This window comes from Colletes latitarsis, chromosome 4 (genome assembly GCF_051014445.1).
Source record: "Colletes latitarsis isolate SP2378_abdomen chromosome 4, iyColLati1, whole genome shotgun sequence".
NCBI lineage: Eukaryota > Metazoa > Arthropoda > Insecta > Hymenoptera > Colletidae > Colletes > Colletes latitarsis.
In genome coordinates this window covers 28,863,757-28,875,914 of record NC_135137.1, presented here as the reverse complement: position 1 = coordinate 28,875,914, position 12,158 = coordinate 28,863,757, and the positions used below count along the sequence as shown (strand labels likewise).

Below are 12,158 nucleotides of genomic sequence, written 5' to 3'. Positions count from 1 at the left end.
ACTATCAGGATTTTTCTGTCATCGAATTCATTGTATCGAGAGATTTGTTTTCAAACTTGTTAATTTTTGCGTCCGCAAAAATACAGACTTTTGACTCACGGTTGAGATACAGCGATGAATTAAGGGTAGAACGTACGCTCGTCGCGAAATCGGTATTATCTGTGAAATTTATTTTTCGCCGCGTTGACTGCGTTTTAAACGAAAACTGTGCACCCTTAATAAATCAACTGGATAATTGTTAATTGGCCTGCGTTTATTCGTCAGCACGCATCGCGTGTGTAAAACCTTCAGCGAAATAAATATTAATGTTTCGTAGGGTGAGATTTATTGAATTGTGAATGCACCCCGTGTTATTAATAATTAATAATTCATAACGTTTATGGGTTTACAAGAGCGTATTCTACTTATTAAATCCATTCTTCGTCCTTCGATCTGGCTTTAATCAGATCATTTCCGCGTCGTGGAAATTCATATCCTGCAATGTAAAAGTACAGATAAAGTAAAAGGTGATAATATTCAGATTTCTGTGAACTGTAAAAAATACTAACATAATGTAATACCTTTATGAATGAAATATTTTAATTCTTGCAATGCACAAAGAATGCTGTTTAACATACTTTAAAATATTTTTTCTGATATTAATTTTTGTATCAAAATGTACCAGCGATCTATTCTTACAAGCTGCAAAGTAAGTTTTATAAAGAATGCAGAAAACAAATTATTATTACAACATAGAAATTAAATAATCACGTAATTACTTTGTACGTCAAAATTACATAATTAATCCATTTGCTAGAGAGAAAAATCAGTATGTTTGGAGGCCTAGTCCGGTGACATCCAGCCAACTACTCGTTTCGAAATTGGATTTGCTTGAGGTTTCGTTACGGTCACTCACGCTAACGTCGTTTGAATTACTCGCGGTGGTCCCGTAACCGCGATATCGATTTCACGTTATCACATTCACTTTCGACAAACCGCCTCGTATCTTTCGTAATGAGCATTAGGTACAATGAAGGCCGCGATTTTTGATCGGTTATTACGGGAACACGGGATTTCGCGTGTAATCCCACCGCTCATCCGGTTTAGTGATTATCGAAGGATGGGAGGGTAGTCGAGGGTGAAACAGATAGTCCTCATTATCCCTGTGAAACTAGTGCTTAAACCAGGGATGGGAAACCTTTTGGCATTGGAAGGTCGTGCGTCACTTCCGAAATAAGAGTTTGCATTTCAGTGCAAATTCAGTACAATCAGTTCTGCCAAAATTATAAGGGGGTAAATAAAGTCAAGATGCAAACCAATCTCATTCTTTCTAACCAATAAATCAGTCGAACGATTTTGTTATTAGCTCTTTCTGCGATGGTATAGGGATCTCGTTGATAGAACGTTGATAGAATTTTGATTATAACTTGTTTGCATTTAATTATATTTCTTCAAAATCTTCAGACTTTCTTCAGAAATAATAAAATATCAAATACAACAATATTGCTCATATACATAATTGAAAATATATGACTTAAGTATAATATATAAGATATAATTTTGAACAGAACACATTTTAAATAGGAACACTACTACTTCTACACTGTACTTCTATAAATGGTTAATGAAAATAAGTCGTAAACCGTGTAGGATCTCGTATGGAGGACCGTAACACGAATTTATGAATTAACCAAATTCAAAAGCCGATGAGTTTCTCTAAAAGGAACGTAAAATAAAAATTTTACGAACGAAAGTAAATCCCGCGTTCCGTACACAAAAATGAGTCAAAAGTTTCCCTCTGAAGGATTCCATCCCCCTGGACGCCCGAGGCAACGATGCTCTCGACGAAGACATTTCTTTCTCTGCGGAAAAGGCCTCTTATCGCCAGTGATTACGACTTTTTAACGGGGATTTCCTCCCCCCTCGCCTTATCTGTCCGCAGTTCTCGTTTCCTTTGCCCTTCTAGATGCTTCTGCCACCCTCGAAGACCGCTTTCGAACGTTTCCGCGCTTGTAACTGGATTCCCCACCGTCTCTGGGACTATCATCGTCAACCCCTTTGCGACCTCGTCGAACCGAGCTCCTTCCTTTTTTTCTTCCGCCTTTAAGTTTGAATTCGATTTGCATGTGAAAGAATGCATTCAGGCCGACGGTCTGCTCCCGCCCTTCAGGGGTTGGTCCGTTTCTTGAAGCGTTCTCGACCGAGGTCCACTCGAGGCCAGTCCTGTGTCATGCAAATTTTATTATTGTGACCGCTGTCGGGTCCGACTGACGCTCTTTTGCACGATTGGAACCGTCGTTGGCGTGCTTCGAGTGCTGGCGAATAGGTTGCTCGGATGGCTCGTTGATCAGTTTTCAGGTATTAGGTGTACAACCTTGCTCCCGCCGTTTTCCAATAGCTAGCTTTAGCGGTGAGTGGTGGTCGAAGTAAATAGATCATAAATGTCATTCAATTAACTTGGACATCTGTCAACATACGAGGGTGGTTCAATACGAGTTGAAGGTGAGAGATTTCGGGGAAAAACGATGGGAGCAAAGTTGTACACCCAATAAATAGGGCAGAAAATGGCGATGAGATCGTCTGGTAATTTTAATCGAGATGCTTGCATTGCTCCGAAAACAGACGAACATAGTGTAAAACGACTTGAACATATTACAAGATAAGAAGATAAGAAGTTTTCGTTCAGCAACCAATAGCTGGATCTTCTTGTAGCTGGCACGCAAAGTTTTGTTTGTCTTGACTCGATTCGTAGGACGTAACAGAGATGATCAGTACAGTAACGGTGAATATTTGAGGGCAAATGTAACCCAAGAAAAAAGGAAGTTCGGATGATCAAGATGAAAGTGAAAAGTGGCTGGTTGATTCAGTGGTCTTGATTTTGAGTCGACTCACGAGAAACTTGTTAAAGCTAATTAGAGTCTGGCGGATCGTCTGAAATCGATCCTTTCTAACTTTGATAACGATAAGAGGACCCGTTATTCCGAGTTCAAGACCCACTGCTAATAGCGGATGGATTACTCAGATAATTCCGAACGCTATCAAATGTCCGTTCTCTGATCTAAGAGAACACTTCTTTGCAATGAATTTTTCAATATTTGGAATTCAAAAGTCCTCTGATAGAGGAGCATTTAAATTCTTTTGGATGCTTCTGAACGTATAACTCTAGAATATTACTCACTTCTATAGTAAACGAATCACATTCTTGGAGTAGTTTTTTTATAGTAGAGATCAACAGCAAAAGTGAACCAAGAGGAAACATTGTTAAGTTGACTAGAGGCGTATCTCTTAAATCGATTCCTTTATGACTCTGATGATTATGACAGGTCTGATTATTCCAAGTTCAAAATCCTCTGACAGTGATACCCTTAGGGAATCAGGGGAGGTCATAATCATGCTCTTAGGATTATAGGCGCAGAAGCTTAGGTACTGGCATTACATTCAATTCTAAAGTAGCTATTTTGATCTGTTTGAGACCAATATCTGCACGAGTATTACACAGTGAACATAAACAGAGTTGATTTCGTTAAGTAAATCGTGTATGGGAATTATCACTTGACTTGTCACGCGTATTATATTATCGAATAAGTTCATTTTTTTAATAATAAAATTCCAAATAATCTTCGTCAAATGCATATGGTCGTTCTGAACGGAGATATCATAATTGTCGTTTTCGAAATGTGCAAAATATGATCGAGCTGTTCTCTGTGAAATCTTCTCCATGAATGGAACGAATATTTCAAGCAACTAGGAACGCTGTAGAACTTCGATCGATCTCGTATGACAGTAAACATCAGAAATGTTCGTGCTTATCAACTTGGTACTTTATAATTCAAAATTTAAGTAAGAAATATTTAAACACAATAAAATAAAAGTCGTAGGTTTTACAATGGTGCGAGTACGAAGTTAGCATTGAATTTTATCTTACTCCAATTGTCCATGAAACAGAAACAATACTTATTAGACAATCCAATGCACACACAGTGGGGAATTTATTTATTATTTTTATCATCATTTAATGTTTTTATTATGCATACTGTAATATAAAGTATTCGACTGACAGAGATCTAGTACGTTTTCAGTGAGATAGACCGATATAATTAGATTCCATTTTGTTCTCATTAGTGCCCTAATGCAAACATTATAGACAAACATGTTTTTGTTCGCAGTGCCTCCGAATATAGAAGACTTCCAAACTTCGTCGGACGCCATTGTGCGGGAAAATTCCAACGTCAGCTTGACGTGCAAAGCGTCCGGAAGTCCGAAACCAAATATCAGCTGGAAGAGAGACGACGGATCGAAAATTACAATTAATAAAACGCTATCGGGTAAGTACTCTTCGTATTTTTCCTATTTTCTCGAATTTCTCACTCGATGCACCTTGTTATTACACACTGGATTTATTCAATAGCAAACGCTGTTTAACCGATAATCGTTAATCTGACAATTTCTACGATTGCACAGACTGTAGCATCCAGTTCAACTCGCATCTTCAAATTTCAAAAATTAAATTCCTACTGTTCACAGTATTATTTATTATCTGAAAAGTTAATTGTATCAGTGGTACAGTTAAAAAGTAGAAATATATTTTACCCTTTTATATTACACTGGGTCACCACATATTGACATCTAAATTTACGTCATTAACATTTTTTTTAAACGAAATCATATATTTTTTATTGCATCAGTCGATGCATCTTGGTATTCTTTGAAAAGAGTGTTAACTCGTTTACGTTATAAAACCATTGGTTTAAGAGATATTATAATTTAAATGCTATTAGTAAATACACATTTCAGCATCGATAACACTTGCTCTCTTATTTAATGGTAGCTTTATTTTATTCAATGGCATTATTAAATGTAAACATTTGTCAATGGCCAATATGAGAGAACGTATTGCCACTAAGTATAATGAAATAACACCAGATATGTACATTGTAGAACGTGAGTGAATTATTAATCTATCGATTCGCAAATTTGTTATTCTTTCTGTAAATAAAATCATTGCAACATCGACAAAGGAATCACGATTTTCTAACAGTAAAATTAAAATACCTCCTAAACTAATGATTTTTTAATATAAGTAAGTTAATACTTTTCTGTAAAGAATATCAAGAATATCAATAGACCGATGCAATAAAAAATATTATTTGGTTCCATTTAAAAAATCGCTAATAATCTTCATATATCCTCTACACATCTATCTGTAAGAAAACTATTATCATAAAAATGTACCTCTCTCAAAATCATTCAACTTCATCAGAAACATTTATCACTATGCGTAATAATAATGAAGTACATCTAGATGATAATACGTAATGACTAGATTGCGGACCTTTATGCAAATTCATATTTTTATTAATAGAATTAATGAAATGGAAGCTTTATAGAGGATTGTCGCGACCCCCAAATATAATAATTCGTATCTTACTTGAAATATTTTCTATAGTTTTGCATTTAAGTGCATTCTATAGGTTTTTGAAAATTTAAATTTCCTTCAATTGCATAAATATCCGCGGTTTAGCGATGACCTACCGTGTATACAAAATATTTTATTTTCAGAAGAGCAGGTAAACATGTGACTTATTTAATCTTGTTTTCGAGCCATATTTATTTTTATCTTACAGTAATGGTACTTAACTCTCGCAGGAAGTGCTCAAATTAGCTTCGAATAGAATACAAATATGTATAGATACGCCGTGGATTAGTGTTTTTCAATCTGAAGAAATTCATGAAGAAATACCTGAAACCCAGTATCAAACCTTTCATAAACAAATGTTTTTAAAGCGGTCGAAAAACACAAATTCAGCAGATTTAAATCCGAGGAACGAGCTAACCAGGCATAGATCCTCCATGACCTATTTATTTGTCAGACGATCGTTCGTTCTAGGACAGTCTGACTGCTCGGTTGAAATATGGATGCGCACCAGCATTCATAAACCACATACGACGTACAGTATCTAATGGAATTTCTTCCAATAACTCGAGCAATTGATTACTCAAGGCACAGATCTTGACATTTTGATACCCAAGACAGACTTGTTAATCGTCTAACAAGCAAAACAGGTCCTACATTATTATTAAAAATTATTTGATACGTTTGAATTAGTACTATCCATAGATAACTTCACGAGTAAAAATAGAGAAATGCGAAAACTGAATGCATTGTATTTTCTAAACGTCGACAAAACCTTGCGTCGGTCTTAAAAATTGGCAGAAATCAGCTTCAATTTGTTATCTGTACTAAAATCCTCGGAGTACACTTTGACTCAAAACTTACTTGGAGTAACCATGTACACAATCTCATAAACAGCAGTAAAGAAAGGATGAAATTAATAAAAGCCCTAGCATATAGCAACTGGGAAGCGGACAAAACCGTACTCTCACAGGCCTATCAAGCAATTGTTCGATCCAAAATATACTACGCGTCTGTAATATACAACTACGCCAAATCAGACACTCTCAGAAAACTAGAAACAGTCCACAACATCGGGTTAAGACTAACAACAGGCGCATTCCATACCAGCGCTATTGGAAGTATTTTAATTGAAGCCGGCGAAACGTCTCTGAGGCATAGAAGAAGACTGTTAAGCCTAAAATATGCCGTAAGGACCGCCATATCCACCAACCCAATTATCTACGGAGACTGCTTTCCAAGGAATAAACGATATACAAACTACCAACTGCACAACTTTCCCCTGCACCACAGAATTAAAATATACCTCGACGAACTTCAATTCAAGCTACTGGTCATGAAAAAAAAATAGACCTCATAAAATACCTCTCTGGACATTGAGCATACCTACCATCGACTTATCACTCACAAAGAACAAAAAGGACGAGCTAAACGTAAACGAGCGGAAGGAACTATTCTCCACCCTGTGCGAAGTTTACACCAACTTGACCCACGTCTATACCGATGGGTCGAAGGACAAGCTGGGCATGCAAAATAAAACAGCTAAATACGGCTTAAACCCCATCAACAGTGTACACACAGTTGAAGCATACGCACTTCTCTCGGCTCTTACTCTTACAGACAGTTCTTTCAGTTGCGGAATATGCAACCTACACCTAACCATCGACCATATCATCATCGAATGCAGAAAATATGAGCAAACAAGGAGAAAACTGAACATTACGGCTATAACCTCACGGAACTACTTGCATCGTCATCATACCAATATCGGATTACTAGACAAACTATGAAGACTCTCTTGATAACACAGCACCCAATCACCTACCCCTAACATCCCGCAATTCTTAGTACAGTCGCTAATAACCTTGCAGTCGATGCGACTATAAACTTTCAATAAAAATAAAAATAATAATAGAGAAAAACTTTAATTCATCAGAACGAAAATGAATCTGTGGAGAACGTCAAAAGAAACGTTCGAAAAGACTGGCTCGTAATTATTTTTCAGCGCTGAATATTTTATTTGTCGCGTTCATCCCGGGGAAACGTTTCTCCAAATTCAAAAATCGTCAGGATTGACGTTACGTTGGCGCGTTTCTATAACGTTTGCATTTATTTCCGTACTTTTGACGAGTACCTCGCGCGTTAAGTGTCTCTCGCAAACAGACCGGTCGTACCTGTCCCAAAACGTTCTAATTACACCGCGGGAATCAAAGGACGCGGCTTCGCTTTTCTCAGCCGACGAGAATCGGAGTACGTCTTTGGTGGCGTGCCTTAAAACACGAGTGACGTCGATCCGTGACCGGATTTCGATAGATTCGGCGAGCACACGACCGCGGCAATTAAAAATAATGATATTCGGTCTGGCTTCTGTCCGAAGATCAAACGCGCGGTGTCTCGAAAACTGTGTTACCGCTGTCAGAGGGAACGCTGAAGGGTTGCCGATGGGAGAAAAAATCGCGGACCACGGTGCGTCGAGAAAAGAAGAAATTTAAAAAAAAGAAAAAAAGGACGAAAGAAAGTGTTCCTCATTAACGTGGCACGCATTTCGAGGGATCCGGGGAACGCGCGCGTGCATGCATACGTTCGATGTCGTTAACGACAACCGGATGGAAAATTTTCCAGCTCCCGTAATTATCTTGGCCGCGGAATTCGAAAAACGAGTCGTTCAAGTTGGTTGTTTTTCTCGCGCGCGTTAATGGGTCACGGCGTGCACTAATTTGCGCAGATAAATAAGGGCCGGTTCAGAGCCGAGTCTTCGAGAGTTAAGCGTGCTAAAATTGATGCGTGGATGAAGAACGTTCTCGGGAGGAAATTAAAAATTCAATTTCAACTGAGAATCGGTCGCGCGACCCACTTTACAAATTACGCGAGAAGTATTTTGGGTCATTTTAAAATGGGGAATAGAACGATCGAGGAACGTAAAATAAAGATCGAATTATGGCGTGTGTATTTATTGTTGATTCGTCAATTTATCTGTCGTCTCGTGGTATTTTAAGAATAGTTATGTTTTTTTGTTACAGTGCCAGAGTGGAAAGGTGAAACGTTGGAGATTACGCGCATCTCGAGACTAGATATGGGTATTTATTTATGCATCGCGTCCAATGGCGTGCCTCCGACTGTGAGCAAGCAGATCAAAGTTTCCGTCGATTGTAAGTAAATCTTTCGCTGCTATATTATTCTCTCAACGAAAACCGAAACGAAAGACTTATTTAATTATTTCTAATTAAAGACTTATTTCATGACCTTGAGCAAGTATATTTTGTTGCGAATAAGATAGATTGCAGTGAATTATTCCGATATGTCCATTCATACATTTTACAGTATGATGTTTTATTATAATTTACGTATCTAGAATCATACGAATGTATTTAATTATTTGGTTCATTAAGTACGTAATTCCAGTTATTTGTTAACAAGCAAACCAATTAGTGCGCGATTCATTTTGTCGAATAAAATTAAAGGCCAGCTAAATCTCGACGTTCTATTTAGCAGGAAATTGACGTTAAATGGAAAAATTGAAATTTCCAATTCGTAGTGAGAAGTTTTAAATGAAACTAATTGACATTACTACAGCACTAATTATTTACATTCCATGTAACATTTTATTTCAATATTTCAACAAATATTTTCGTTTATTTGAAAAATACCGAACAAATAAACGAAGCAATATTTAAAACATTCGGTAGCTTTCAATTACGCGTCCACTGTCCACAGAATGTTTTTAGGTTATTCCATTTTACCAACCAACGTTTCCCGTTTTCGATCAAATTTATATACGGAGTTTGTATGCATCTACAAAATTGCATTTTTTCTATATTGAAAATATAAGGAGTAGTAAAAGAATATATTTCGAACCATGAAAATCTTTGTTTATATGTTTTTACAAGCTCATAAACAGGGATGTGTTATTTTCTATTTTTATATCTAATTTTGATGATCAAAGTAATTATTTTATGCTTGACTTTAGTTTTATATATAGTTTTGAATCACTGTGTTCCCTAATTTATTATAATTTTCTAATTTTAAGGTACAAAGGAGTTATTATGATCATTTATTTGATAGTAAAATTCACAAACGTGCTAACTCATATTCCATATAGAAAATTAATATTTCACTATTTTGTTATGGCTCCAAGTTATCGTATTAAAATTCTAACACGTATAAGCATCTATCCAACATTTATATCCCACATGTTCATTAGATTTCAACCGTAAAATATCTTTACATAACGAATGTCCCTAGATATAGCAACTAAGGGAAAATATTTATTTCCACGTTAATATTTCGTTCTGTAAAAATTAACTCATCTCTTCTATTTCCTTCACGCGTGTTCCGCCTTTCGTGTCTTTACACGTGTAAATAACTTGCGGTGCAATAATGTTAATTAGTTTCATCAAATACTTCTTGCCAGAGATCGCAGTTCATTTCATATTTACGCGTTATTAAAAGTTGCAGGCTCTATACACGCATTTGCTTGCTAATTAAAAGTTGCTACGGATACGCGCGCGCGTACGTAACATACACTGCTTCAGTTATATCGCGAATATGCCTTCGTTAATTCGGATTACCTTGAAATTACTGGCAAATACATCGCCAACAATATTTTCATCGATATTATTCCAGTGACACTGACTTTCGTCGACACTATTTATTTATCGACACGTTGAAATCACCGACAAACGTTTCCCTAGCATTGTATACGTCCATGATTGCACGACAAATATCGCCAAGCAGCAATGTTACACGTAAAAATATCAGAAAAAATATGACGCGACAAAATATTACTGAAAAATATCACGAAAAGTGTTATTTTAATCAAATATCAAAAAGAATTAATAAAGGTACACAAATAACTTCGTTAGTTTCCGAATTTCAATTTAATATTTAGTAGATATATTTTCGAGACTACATACTAAAAGAAAACGCAAAATAAAATTCAATTTTTTTAATCCCACAAAGTAGAAAGGCCCCTTAATGTATTTCGAATCGAATGATATATTCGCCACTCGAAATAATTCCGATTAATTCAATATTATTTGATTCGAAAAAATCGTTTCGAACGCGTTTCCTTGCGTTTGAAGCGCGCGAGTGGGAAACGCGAGGCGAGTCGCGATATCGCGCGCGCCGAGGATCCTCGAGGCGGGAGCTCGTCGCGTCAGGAGGGGGTGGCAGAAGAACATTTAATAATAGAGAAAGGTGTCCAACAACAAAGCGAGTCTTTGCTACTTGCACTTTGGCTCTTCCCGATGAAAGGAGACAGGGACGGGGAGGATAAGTGTGGAGCACGAGAGTCAGAGAGGAGCGGAGAAATGGCGCGTGAGTCGAGCGAAAGAGTGAAAGCGTACGGCGCGGAGGGTGAAGAGCTGCCCCGACGGGACATAAAAGTAAGCTCGGCCGAGCCACGACACACCATTACCGTTTCCAGCCCGTGTACTTGCCTATTGTTACGTTACTGCTTCTCCTAAATACCGAGCGCGTGGCTTTCCTCCGTCGCGGCTTCCGTGTGACGCGCGATCGTCACCCCCGTTCGACGCTCCTCTTTTTCCACCCCCAACACGAGTAATGCTCGGCTATTACTGTAGCTGGCTCCAATCAAACGTTTCTCGTACGTTTTCTGCTGCGTGGTCCAAGCATCAATTAGAGGAGGGATCGTTTTCGTATTTAGAAAGAGGATATGATGTGATCGTATTCGACAAAAAAAAGATCAGATACGAAATTATAATTTTAACTAATTTTCAATTGGCCAATGAGAATGAATTGGAATACTAGTTTACGATCAAGTACAATAAAATTATTGTGAAATATCGTATTCGATAAAAAAAAATTACTGAATAATAAAAGAAGATCAGATACGAAATTATAATTTTAATTAATTTTCAATTGGCCAATGAGAATGAATTGGAATATTAGTTTACGATCAAGTACAATAAAATTATTGTGAAATATCGTATACGATAAAAAAAAATTACTGAATAATAAAAAAAGATCAGATACGAAATTACAATTTTAATTAATTTTCAAAGGGAAAACCAAAGTATCAATGAAACATTTTATGGGTCTCAAACATGTGTAAATACACCATTTACTACAATATAAATAGATGTTAGGTTGTCCTAATTGAAAATTGATAAACATTTAAGAGGGGTATTCTAGTGTCAAATGTGTATAATTTTAACTTTTTTGAGAAATTTTTTTCAAATAAAGTATAATACCTTTTGCAGTCAAATTTACAAAATTTATTTATATATGTGTTAGGTCTGTATATGTGAAAGAAAGTTAAAATTGGTCACACTACATACTCTAATAGTCGCTTTTAAAAAAGGTCGACTCACGGTGTGCATGGTTTCTGTTTATTTGAAATAAAAATACGTGAAAGATTGTTAATTAGTATGAGTTTGGTTATAGCTGGTTTTAGAACAACAGAAAAAAGTCGATAATTACAAAAATGTCAACACTTTGAGGTTTGATTATCAATTTTTTTCATGTCCTTTTTTTAAATTTTGGAAGTCTAAAGGAAGGTAAAGTAAAAATTTTGGGTTGATTTGAGTGTGCACCTAAAATTTTAATTCAATTGGTCAAGTAGATTTAGAGATATTATGGACACATGGGGTTCATGTTCGTTTTCAAATGTATCTGTCATCCTATTTCAATATACTTTAATATTTTACTTTTATTACAAGTTCAAGTAAGTTGAAAAACATTTTCTGTAACCAAATTGCAAGTAACGACAGTTTCAGAGAACACGTATCGATATATTTTCCCTGCT

General features: G+C 36.4%; 1 protein-coding gene across 1 annotated transcript in view; it reads left to right on the top strand.

The window, feature by feature from the left end:
* Positions 1-12,158, top strand: part of LOC143341173 (lachesin) — a 622,893-nt gene that overhangs the window by 362,050 nt on the left and 248,685 nt on the right. Inside the window, exons 4-5 of the mRNA XM_076763894.1 lie at positions 4,146-4,304; positions 8,413-8,541. Coding sequence (XP_076620009.1) covers positions 4,146-4,304; positions 8,413-8,541 — 288 coding nt within the window. The remainder of the gene's footprint in view (positions 1-4,145; positions 4,305-8,412; positions 8,542-12,158) is intronic.